The sequence below is a fragment of the Grus americana genome, chromosome 4 (assembly GCF_028858705.1).
Source record: "Grus americana isolate bGruAme1 chromosome 4, bGruAme1.mat, whole genome shotgun sequence".
Lineage (NCBI taxonomy): Eukaryota > Metazoa > Chordata > Aves > Gruiformes > Gruidae > Grus > Grus americana.
In genome coordinates, this window is record NC_072855.1 from 12,277,799 (window position 1) to 12,290,830 (window position 13,032).

General features: G+C 39.6%; 1 protein-coding gene across 2 annotated transcripts in view; it reads left to right on the forward strand.

Annotated features, from left to right (window-relative positions):
- AFAP1 (actin filament associated protein 1) overlaps positions 1-13,032 on the forward strand; it is a 120,001-nt gene that overhangs the window by 42,880 nt on the left and 64,089 nt on the right. For both annotated transcript variants that reach the window (XM_054824061.1, XM_054824062.1), the window contains exon 2: positions 9,496-9,624. In XM_054824061.1, coding sequence (XP_054680036.1) covers positions 9,498-9,624 — 127 coding nt within the window. In that variant the 5' untranslated portion in view covers positions 9,496-9,497. The remainder of the gene's footprint in view (positions 1-9,495; positions 9,625-13,032) is intronic.

Here is a 13,032-nt window from a genome sequence, read left to right on the forward strand (position 1 = left end):
CTCCCTTTGGTCTATAAAAGGTTTGTGTTGGAGATGCAGCAAAGCTCCCTTTCTTTCTTGCCTGGGAAAATCCGTGTAAGGGTACAGCCTAATTAACTGGCAAGTTTTATGGTTATATTTATCACGATGGTGGGATTTTATGAAATTTCTGTTGTGTTTCTGTCCTTATTCAGAACAGAAGTCTAGGAATGAGTCAACTTGCATAGTGGGAGAAGGTGTTGGTTTTAGGGCACTTGTTTATGTGTCCTCCAGAATGCCTTGGATGAGGCAAAGAATTGCAGCAGAGAAAGGATACTCTCGTTTTTCTGGCCATCCATCATTCCCTTAGAGCACTGGATCCTCTGTGTCTTCAGAGTTGCATGATCAGCCAAGCATCTTAGACCTGACTTCCCAGGAGACTGACAGTGACCAGGTGTTCCTCATTCCCTGCGCATGGAAATCGAGGTCCTGTGAGCCACCCAACAGAAGTGCAGAGCACTCATTAGCTGGTGTCCAGGAGAGCTGTGCTTGCACGAGTCACATTCTACATGGTTTTAAGCACTTTGAAAAATTGGGTATTTCAAACAGGATCCAGAATCAGGAGTTCCTTCTGTCTCTACTCTTGCTTTATCTTAGTTCCTTATCTAAAATCAGGTGATACTGCCTGTGCAATTGTGCTTTGTAGCAAACTTTATTTGTGAATCACTTGGACAATCTAAGGGTGAATGCCATTGAAAAGCTCATAAGAAAACTAATGTTTAGCATTCCATGCAACATGTAAAAGAGTGTGAAGTCCCTAAGCCCCAGAGCCACCCTGGATAAGGAACAGAGCTCACAAGATATTTAATTACTGATATATGTGTATATATATCTCTCTCCATGATATTCACAGTGTTCAAGCATCTTTTACTGTGAAGGATTTGTTGAAACCTTGTGGAGCATTCCCTACAGAATTTTTTTTTTAAAGAAGATTTGCATTTTTATGTTAATGGTTCTTCATCTATGGGGCTTGAGTTTCAAAGCCACCTTAAGCTCTAATATTTTTTTTTCTGTTGACTACGATCTAGTTCTCACATACTGAAATTCTCCAAAATAAGAATGAGGTGACAGTAAAGGAGACATATGTTTCTTGGGGCACTGGTGTGAAGTGGGGAGTGATGTATTTTCCACTTCAAGAGAGATTTCAGCTCTCACCATTCTACTGTCTATCAGTGTAAACTATGATTCTTTGGTGTTATTTTCTTAAGATAAATCTGTATCTATTGTACATCTATTTAAAGAAATTTTCAAAAGCCTGATAGGAAAAGCTCTTCTCTCCTTGGGAAGAGCATCAAACAATAAGCAATGTATGGTAGAAGTTACTCATTGCATAATGGACCCAGCAGTGAGAATGGTGGTATAAAGAAGTGTTATTGGATAAAAAAAAATTGATTTTTTTTTTTTTCCATCTTCACATACAAATGTGAGGACTTCTGGGCCTGTTCTTATAAAATGCAATATTATCTCATTTCTGGCTTTAAATTAGCTGCAAACTGGAAGCCTGTAACACCAGATTCACAGAGTGCAAACTGTTCTTGGACTGTACTGCAGGTATGGCTGACATGATCAGCCTTAGGACTTTCTGAGCAATTTGTAAGTTTGGTATTTTGCATGTATTATATATAAAAATTGTATCGCTGAATACAAAAAATACCAAATGCAACCGTGCAGTTCCTACTATTGCCATACTTGTATTTCTTTGTCATTGTTTTACTACTCTGTTTTTCCATTCCATTAAGTTCATTAACTTACTGTCTCCCATTTCTGCTGGATATGTAATTATTCACCACTTTGAAAGAAATCCTAACCTAAAACCAGATCTCTGTGCAGCTGAGGACCTGAGTGAAGAACTCAGAAGATCTACTGCAATGCTTTGCTTCAGCTTCAGCTTCAGCGTGTCTCAGCTTTAACTGAGCCCCATCTCCTCCTGGGACCTGGAGTCTGGGGCAGCCTTTCACCTCCTACCACAGATTTTCTGTCTCCTTTTTTGCATCATGAGGGAAAACTGCTTCTCTTTTGTGGAATCAGAGCCCGTTTATTAATTCCGTAGTGGCTGCTTATCTTTTGTGGTTTGGAGTAATGGAGGAGTTGAGCTAATGCAGGAGCCAGCGAGCAAGACCTGGAATGTCTTGTCCTGACGAGATGATGTCAGCTGATACATTTGGAGATGGTTAAATGGAAGAAATTTCCATTTTCTGCCCTAGTAGGGTAATGGGAGTCTGAAAAGAAAACTCAACCTGAATGCCCACAGTGAGCACAGAGACGGGAGGGCGAGACTCTCGCCCAGGCTGCTGGGCGTGCAGTGGAGTGAAATCCATGTTCTTTTGCTTTACAAGGTATGTTACATTTATTTTGGGAACAAAAGAATCTCATGTGGAAAATATACTTTTAGAGAAAGCCTTCAGCAACTTGATAAGGTCCACTGTAAGTTTCTGTAGCTAGTTATCAGCATATTTTGTTTTCTAACGGGTTCAATGTAGATATTTAATACTTCAATAAAAATAAATGCCTTTAATACTAATTTTTTCTTTTTTTCTTTATCTTTTCCTCTTTTTTTGTTCTTTCTTTCATTTCTTCTTTGTTCTTTTTCCTTTTTTATGTTTTTTCTTAATTTTTTTTTATTTTCCTTTTCCTCTTTTTTTCTTTTTTCTTTTTTTCTTCTTCCTTATCTATGTCTTCTTTTTTCCTATGAGTTTATGAACTTTTTTAAAAGGAGGCATTCCTCTCCAAAGTCTGTGGCAGTGCTTAAACACTGGTCTGGACTTCAAAAAATAAAGCCTTTATCCATCTGCCTTATGCTAATGGATTGCACTTCTGCATTGCTGTCACTCATTGCATGGCTGTAGCTGATTGAGTAGGATTTTTGGCAGCTTGTTTCTTGTACAAACATTCCTTAATGCTTTCCCACCTCTTGTTTTATCACCCAAGTATTGCAACAGCAGCATTTGGAGCTCTGGTAGCTTTTTCGGAGAGCTGGTTTTCTAAAAGCCAAGTCCTTGAAAACTGAAGCAGAAGGAAGAAAGAAAAAGAGGAATACATGTGGGCTGTGGCTGGAATGATCCCTTGACACTCATTGAGGTTGATCATAAATATGCATGAGACAGGAGGAGTTTTTAGTAGCTGTGTTTTGCCTCTCTTGCCCCAAGCTGTCTGGAAAGAGAGTTTGTGACAGTCTGGGGAGCTCCAAATTTTAAACAAAAGATGATTGTTATGAGGTTTTAGAGAGGCTCAAATATCATTATTTTTATGTGAAAACGCTCTGATGACAATCCTTGTACGTGTTTTACTTGCTCCGTGCTAATCCTTCATCTTTAGGGCTTCATCTGCAATTTAGGGTTCACCCTTTTTTCATACACTTTTACCATTCCTTCCTGCAATACCATGAACCCCCAAGATGATCATCTCTAGTTTCTGGAGCAGGTTTTTAGCATACTTTGCAGGTAGAATTCATCACACCTCATACACCATCATTAATACAGCGGCAAAGAAGGGCCAGGGCAATCATGAGAAAACTCTTCTAGTGAAAAGACTTGTCTTTTTACTCTGTGTTCTTCAAACAGCAGACCTTTTCATTTCTCGGTGGATAGGATTTGGATAGAGTTTTCAAATATGTCATTTAGTTTCTGGTAGCGTATTGAAGAAAGTAAAGCTTTTTTCCTAGTGCTAACTATAATATTGCTGCCTGCTTCCAGATTTTTGTGGAAATTCTTTTCCTAGATAATGGTAATGTAGTCATGAAAATAACTTTTTCATTAATTACTAGATTTTTGTAACTGCAATATAGGATTGAGTAGAAGCAGGTCAAAGTGATTTTCTGTATTACTTCATAATTTAAAGATTTTTGTCTCCTAGTGGCTCTACATTCTTCATAGTGTCTTCTCATATTTATATCTTTATAAAATACAGACATGGTTTCCCCAGTGGTATTCTGTTATGAGCTTTTTAGTAAAATATTCAAATGACGACATCCAAAACTAAGGATGATGACGCTTTTTCAATAGAAATGGGTATAAACATGCAGTTTATGCTCTGGTTTTCATTCAAAACTAGATCATATGTCTCGATTCTCAACTGTGGCTTGTGTACCCAAATGCCAATGAGGCTTTTCTGGCAGGTGGGAGAGTCTGTATGTTTCAAGAAGTTTTTACACATTGGATCTTAGTAGGCTTTAATCAGATTTTGAAACAGAGTAATTTTTAATCATTCAGCCAGCCATCACCAGCTTTAACTTTTTTTTCCTGAAGAAAGCCCCAAAGTATCATACTGCCAACAGAATATGGAGGCTTAGATTTTTAAAAGGTGAGAACATAGATGCATTGAAATTGGCCCATGTGGTGTATGAGTTAGAGAACATCTTTTTATGTAGGACAAAATTGCAGCATGAACATTTTTCGGAGAATAAATACTATTATAGGATTAGGAATGTATTTAATTTAGTATAGCCTTGCAATAACGACCATAAAGGCAAGGTTAAGGCTGAGACACCCACTTTGAAAACCTCTTAGAGGTTACCAAATATAATGCATGTGTGTGTGTGTGCACGTGTGTGTGTGTGTGCCCATGCACGTGCATGTGCACATTTGTATTGGGTTGTAGTTGGACTGAAGCACACGTATTCTCAATACCTGATTTTCATATATAGCTTGAAGATTGGCATCAGTATTATCCATAAATGCAATCAAATTTGGTTTGGGAAGTTCAATGGGATCCCGCCCCATGAAAGTAGGGCTCAAAATGCTGACATAGATTTTTGGCTTTCCTGAAATACGTGCTTTAGGTAAATAGAAATCCACTAAGAGAGGAGCAGGTAGATGAATGTCTCTGGCCTGTATTGCTGTATGTAGAAAATCAGATTAGGTGATTTCTTCTAGTGGCTGTCACTGACATGGACTCTTCCGGCCTTTAACATCTGTAAGTGACAAACTAAATGGCGAATGGAAGATTTAAGCCTAGAGAAATTTGATTCAGTAGCGTGCAAGGAACTGTTCAAGAGGATCTTCTAAAAATTTGAAGCTGAATTTTAATTCGTATTTCTATGACAGATTTTTACACTGACATATTTTTGTACATGCATTTATAATAGCCATGCAAGCATGGAAGTGCATTTACTTTGTGTGGGGTTTGTATTGTTTGAGCAAGACAATAATTAATAAAAATACTTGTCTTCCTTCCTGGATTTGTCTGTCTTTAACAGTTTTTCAGTAGATATTAGTTAACTGGAAAACCCTTTCAGGTCATTTGTGGTGTGGTAAGGTTAAGAGATACTGCAGTTGCTGTGAGTGACCAAAACCCAATTGAACCATTCTTTTAATGAGCTCATCCTTGTCTTTTCTTCTAGTTTGAAGATCATGTGTGCGATATAGCACTGCTGCTAAGAATTTTTTTAATCAATTTGAAGTGAAAACATTATATTCTTTAAAAAAATGGTTACAGGCTAGTACCCATAAATGTAGATTTGGGATAATTGCATCATCATGGTTTTTCAGTCCCAGTTGGTTTTAGTTCTGGTTTGGAACAAAAACTACAGTGTGATGTAATTGCCTTCCTCTGATTATTTTTACCTTGGTGTATTCCGGTGCTGGCTTGTGTATATAGTTTTTATGTGCTGTCATTTGAAAAATTTTAAAACTCTTGAGAGCCAGTCCTGGAAACCCTTCTGGATGTATCATTGTTTTTTATTTGTGCATGGCAATTGCAGCAGCCCATTAGGGGCCTATAATTCCTATTGAGCATAGAATGGACTTCTCATCATTTAATATGGAATGTGATTTTGCTCCTCAGTCAAGCTAAAATCTGCTTACTGTTGTGATTACCATCCCTGGGCTCCACCCTGCCTTTCACCACCTGCCACTTACAAGTAATTCCTTTGGCAATGAGAATACAGCCAAAACTGTCAAATAAATTGGCCCCTTTTTGAGAGCCTTCTGATTATTATTCTTATTTTGTGGTGATGTCAGATTTCCAAGGGTAATCTCTCACTGGAGGAGTATGTTTTTCTTTGGGACATGCATCACCCTCTCATTTTTAGTCTCCATTTCAGAAGTAATGATTACTTGCTGAAAATATGCATTATGTGGATTTTCTATTATTCACTTCCATTACTTTTTGTGAGCACATCATTACATTTCTAGGAAGGAGAAAAGAAGATTCTTTAATCCAGAAAATAAACCAAGGATTGACAACAGCCAAACTTGTTTTTTCCTGAGTACATACAAGTTTATTTGTTACCATCTTAGAAAAAAAAGTTTTCAGTTCCTTGTTTTAAATACTTTAAATGTACTCCATGACAGTACTTTTGTTCTCTGCTTAAGCAGCAAAACCAGTAAAAAAGAAAAATGCATTTTTAAGAGACATGGGAAGAGTGTTTCTTACTAGCCGGGAACAGTGTTTTCCTTCTCTCTTATTGCATGTTTGACATCATTGCATATATATAAAGTGAAACTTAGAACTTACTTCCTTCACACTTTGATTTTTTTTGATGCTATTAACTGCCACCAAAGAAAATACAATCCCAATTTAATCCTAGTAGAAAAATAAGAGAAGCAACATCTAAGTATTTAGTATTTATGCCTAGCATTTTACAACAGCTGCTAACAATTTTATTCTGTTGTCACACTAACATTTTAAACTAACTTTTATGACTGCTTGCTTGAAGTCAGTGTCATATACCTGTAAGCTTACAAAGGCAGAAAGAACAAGCCTTCTTACGCTCTGTATTCCTTTATGATACACTGTTAGACGTTTGAACAACGATGCTGGACACCAGGACAAATATAAATGCATTTATGGTGGATGCGTTACTAAGGCAGTGGTTTCAGGATTTTTTAAGCATTATCTCACTGGTATGAGCTTCATGTTGTCATCCTCTATCGGTCCTAATCAAGATTTTTTTTTTAAATCCTCTGCTGGGTGCAGTTAAACTGCTTCCAGTAACTGGTGGTTTGGTCATTGTGGGTCAATGGGCTGTGGTCACCTGTGACTGCAATGCAGATTTCCTCCAGAGACATGGTGGAGGAGGAGGAGGAGAAGGCCACGCGTTTATGTGATGAGGCCTCAGGAGAGATTTGGGCTGATGCTAGCTCCCAGGAGTCTCTCCAGCAGCGATTTCCTGTCTCCTCTTCTCTTGCTTCGCTGTCTCTTTGCCTCATACCTCCTTCCTGGTCTGTTTTCATTTCTCATTTTGCAATCTATCTGTTTATATTAGATTATAAGGTCCTGAGTACAAGGATCTTATCATTTTTAATAACTGAAAACAGTTATGCACACTGTGCACATCAATGGTATCTGCTGCTTTCATCCTTTTTTCTCTTCCTTCCCAGAGGTGAAGGTTCTCAGCAAAGAAATGGGGTTACTGTGGCACAGGGTATTCGTTGGTGAAGAGGAGAAGGGAGAGCTCCCTTACAGCTTATTTACAGTCCCTTGCCTGAAAGAATACAGAAAACATGCCATTGCAAAGAAATTTTGGTGCAGTAATACATGCAATTACTGACAGTAATTTATAGAGCTGTAGAACTACTTAAAAATATACATTTTTTTTGTACTGTATACTGATTAGATTTCACAATGACTGCCTAGATTCTATGGTAATGATAGCCTTTGAAATGCATGTATTATAATAAATAAATATTAAAAGATTAACATATTCCATAATTAAAATAAAGCTCGTAGCAACAATAGTAATACATGTTATATTCAAAGCATACTTAAAAGCAAGAGACCACTGTACTTTTAGTGGAATATACATCTTATTTCTAAAGTGTATCATTTATAAAATAACTAAGAGCTGATTATTTGGGTATTACTTTTTTTTAGGCCATAGGTCCTCTTTCTTTTTTCCTCCTTGAGTCTTGTAATCACTTACGGCTTTGCAAATCCGAACCTGTACCTTGTTGCTTCACAAAGCTGTATGCACGGGTGGTGTTGTTCCATAACGTGAACAACACTGAAAGTAATATGGTTGACGTGCAATACTCTGGATTTCTGATGGACTTCTAGACAGCTTCTTGCCAAAGTAGCCAGAGCGTACTGGCAGGTACAGTCTGCAAATAAATGGGAAAATCTGCATTTTCTGGAGACAAGAAGGGGCCAACAGCCCCTTGCAGGAACATAGCTGCCGTCTGCAGGTTCCCCTGCATGGTGCTGTGTTCAAGTGTCGGATAAAACAAATGCATCTAGACCAAGGCTTGTTTAAACATCCAGGCACAGTCTCACAAATGGAAAAAAAGGATTCCAGGTTCACTTGGGTAAACAACCATATCAGAAAAGGTTTTAGGAGTAGGGAAGAGCTGGTAAGGGATTAAGCAGCAAAGAATGTGCTTTTTAGAGATCTGAAGAGGCTTAGCAGTGGTCACCCTGTTAGGCCTTGAAAAGACTGTAAAAACAAATGTGAATAAGTAGAGAAAAATTTAAGTAGAGGCATTTTGGAATGAGGATAGCACTGAGATTAATCCTAGGTGTGGCCCTGCAATGAAATGCATGTTTCTCCTCATCTTTTAATGAGGATAACGCCATCAGATACAGACAGTATGGAAATGTGAACTGTTCTATCCAAGATGAAACTTGAACTAAAAATAGCAAACCACTTAAGTGAAAGGACCAGAGAATCTCAGAGTTATGAGAGAACTGAGGCATGAAAATGAGGTTCAATACCTCATATGGGCTTCTCGAAAACCTGCTGAATAGGTATCATATGATTAGGCTGTAACAAATGTGTTTATGTGTATGGTCTGAGCTACTGCAGTTATTAAGGCAATGCAAGACTTTAGAGGTAATTTGAAAGGAAAAAAGTGGAAATGTGCTTATGAAGTTTGTTGATAAAAAATTGAGAAGCAATGGAAATACAGAGCAGAAATGTCATTTTTTTGTGGAAAGAATTGGAAAGCCTTGAGATCTGGAATAGTAGGAATAGAACGAAATATGAAGTGCATCATCAGGAATCTGGGAGTAATAAGAAATTATGTGACGGGTTGGGAGCTTGTCTTTGGAAGTTATAAGAAAGACAAATCACTGTAAAAAAGGAATACCTGCTCTTTTTTCCCTGTAGCAAACAAAAGAAATTAGATGAGGGAGAGACTTTTCCTAAAGATTTAGGAAAATATCAATTTGTCTAGAAGCTTTAATTTTGTTCTGCAGTTCAAAATTGTTTGTTAAAAGGAGAGGAACCAGAGTGGCACTGCTAGAAAAGCAGATGGCCACCACTCCTGCACTTACTTTTGTCTAGTCCTGGCTTGATGATATGAAATGTGAAAAGAACTGTCTTTCCTGCATCAATTTCAAGGTAACTGCTACAAGTCCTCACTAATGGACTAGTCTGTTGGTTTTACTAACGAATGCAGTCTCTTTCCAGCAGGGAGGAACATACATTTTTAAGAAATGCTAGAAAATAACTAGGAATGTGAATAAATGAGAATTAACTCTGTGTTTTTTCTAATGGGACTTTTTAGAAAAAGTAATTATCTTTTTGGTTTTGTCTTTCAGCCATGGAAGAGTTAATAGTTGAGCTGCGCCTGTTTCTTGAACTTCTGGACCATGAATATCTAACTTCCACTGTCAGGGAGAAGAAGGCAGTAATAACTAACATTCTCCTGAGGATACAGTCATCAAAAGGTCAGTGTCAGGGGTGGGTTTTCTCGCTTGCAGAATGCACAGAATAAGTCTGTGCTCAGTGAAATAGCTTTAAGGGCTAAAGACAAGCCCCAAATTGAAGCAAGACAGAAAGACAGGGTGAAGCCAAAGTGTAACTTTCCTGAATGTTTTCCTTCGTGTTCAGCAATAAAATATAGCAAAAGGCATACTGGAAGTATCTGGGGTGCACATCGGTGAATCCAGCCACAAAATTATGTGCTAGACAGAATATTTCACTTCTCCTGATACAGCAGTTACTTCATTTTATTTGTGGCAGTAATGCTATTTATGACTTTTGATGGAAAAGTAATACCGTGTCAGGGAGTGCTGGGCACAGCACCATTTTATAGATGCGTGGGTGCTCCTTGCTGCATCTCTTGTCAAATGACCCAAATCCATCAAAAGGCTTGATGCTGAGTTGGTGCATGGCTGACAGGAGCGCCAAGCCAGAGCTAGGAGATGGCTGCCAGAAGGTTTGGTTGCATTTTGCAATTAGAGTAATACTCATTTTCCCCTTTTCTTCCTATCTAAAACCATTTTGATTGTACAATCACTTTTGTCTCCATCAAGATTATGGAACTGAATACAATATAAATGATTCACTGTGTACAGCAACCTTTCCACAGAGCTTATATGAAGAATATTCCTCACTATTTTTTCTAAGAGTACTCTTATATTTCCTTACAGCACCTTTCTGTATGAAGTGACACTTAGGCTATAAGACCTCTGTCTCTCCTACATTTGACAGAAATGCTGTCAGTGTAAACCCTCACTGTTTAGATTTTTGAGAAATATGGAGTATGTTGAAGAAAAATTCCACACAGTGAGCAGTTGCATTTCTCATGATTTGTTTCTTCTCCAGTGCTAAAAAAATATGATCTTCTTTGATGCAGTGTTTCCCCCGTTCAGTAAAGAAATCATTTTTGCCACAGGATTCAAATCCAAGGAGATCAAGTTGAAAATAATGATTGTCCTCCTTTCTGATTTGATACTCTTAAAGACCCATCACTATTTTTACTTTACTACTGACAGAAGGAGGCAGGTACCAATTGCACATATTGTGGAAGGAGGCTTCAGGTTCCAAAAGCTGATTAAAATACACCAAACCCCCTCAAAACCAAAATCTGCAGGTGAGAACTTGCAATTTGATATGTTTAGAAACAGCTATATTTTACAGGAGTTCAAAAAAACCCCAACAATGCTGATCCGACACTGGATATTCTTCTTGTAATCTCTTCAACTAGATTTAAGAAAAACATTTGACTTCCTTAAGAAGTCAGGCAACCTTTTGTTGCCAACTTTGCAAACACAGGGAAGGGTTGTCATATCCTTTCCTTCTGGATTGTGCATAGTGTTTCAGGACACAAAAGCTACAGCTGTACTAGTAAATTAAACAGTGCTGGGTATGTTTCTGGACCCTGGAACTCAATTATTTATGCTGTTAAATTGCGGAGTGGTCCTTGGCATGGGTTTGGCCTGAGCTGAATCATCTCTTCCATCAGTTCCTAGGCATGATTTGGGAGTTAGCACAGGCAAAGATCTGTTCCCAACAGACAGTTCAAAATCATGGAATCATAGAATCGTTTAGGTTGGAAAAGACCTTTAAGACTGTTAACCTAACACTGCCAAGTTCATCACTAAACCATGTCCCTAAGCACCACATCTACACGTCTTTTAAATACCTCCAGGGATGGTGACTCAACCACTTCCCTGGGCAGCCTGTTCCAGTGCTTGGTAAACCTTTTGGTGAAGAAATTTTTCCTAATATCCAATCTAAACCTCCCCTGGCGCAACTTGAGGCCATTTCCTCTTGTCCTATCACTTGTTACTTGGGAGAAGAGACCACCTGGCTACAGCCTCCTTTCAGGTAGTTGTAGAGAGTGATAAGGTCTCCTCTCAGCCTCCTTTTCTCCAGGCTAAACAACCCCAGTTCCCTCAGCTGCTCCTCATAAGACTTGTTCTCTAGACCCTTCACCAGCTTCATTGCTCTTCTTTGGAGATGCTCCAGCACCTCAATGTCCTTTTTGTAGTGAGGGGCCCAAAACTGAACACAGTACTCCAGGTGCAGCCTCACCAGTGCTGAGTACAGGGGGACGATCACTTCCCTAGTCCTGCTGGCCACACTATTTCTGATCCAAGCCAGGATGCTGTTGGCCTTCTTGGCCACCTGGGCACACTGCTGGCTCCTATTCAGTCAACTATTGACCAACACCCCCAGGTCCTTTTCTGCCAGGCGGCTTTCCAGCCACTCTTCCCCAAGCTTGTAGCGTTGCCTGGGGTTGTTGTGACCCAAGTGACAACACCCAAGTGTTGTGACCTGGCACTGAGCCTTGTTGAACCTCATACAGTTGGCCTCAGCCTGTCCAGATCCCTCTGTAGAGCCTTCCTACTCTCCACAGATCAACATGCCTGCCCAACTTGGTATCATCTGCAAACTGACTGAGGGTGCACTCCATCCCCTCATCCAGATCATTGATAAAGATATTAAAGAGAACTGGCCCCAGTACAGAGCCCTGGGGAACACCACTTGTGACTGTCCATCAACTGGTTGTAATTCCATTCACCACAACTCTTTGGGCCCAGCCATCCAGCCCGTTTTTTACCCAATGAAGCATACTCCCGTCCAAGCTGTGAGCAGCCAGTTTCTCCAGGAGGATGCTGTGGGAAAGAGTTTCAAAGGCTTTACTAAAGTCCAGACAGACAACATCCACAGCCTCTCCCTCATCCACCTTGCCATAGAAGGAGATCAGGTTAGTCAAGCAGGACCTGTCTTTCATAAACCTATGCCTACTGGGCCTGATCACCTGTACACACTGCGTGATGGCACTCAAGCTGATCTGCTCCATAACCTTCCCTGGCACCAAGGTCAGACTGACAGGCCTGTAGTTCCCCGGATCCTCCTTCTGGCTCTTCTTGTGGATAGTCATCACATTTGCTAACCACTAGTCAGCTGGGACCTCCCCATTTAGCCAGGACTGCTGATAAATGATGGAAAGTGGCTTGGTGAGCACTTCTGCCAGCTCCCTCAGTGGATTCCATCCAGCCGCACAGACTTGTGTGTGTCTAAGTGGTGTGCCAGGTCGCTAACCTATTCCCCTTGGATTATGAGGGCTTCATTCTGCTCCCCATCCCTGTCTTCCAGCTCAGGGGGCTGGGTACCCAGAGAACAACTGGTCTTACTGCTAAAGACTGAGGCAAGGAAGGCGTTAAGTACCTCAGCCTTTTCCTCATCCTTTGTCACTGTTTCCCCCCACATCCAATAAAAACTGGAGATTCTCCTTAGCCCTCCTTTTGTTGCTAAAGTATTTATAGAAATATTTTTAATTGCCTTTTGTGGCAGTATCCAGATTAAGTTCTAGTTGGGCTTTGACCCTTCTAATTTTCTCCCTG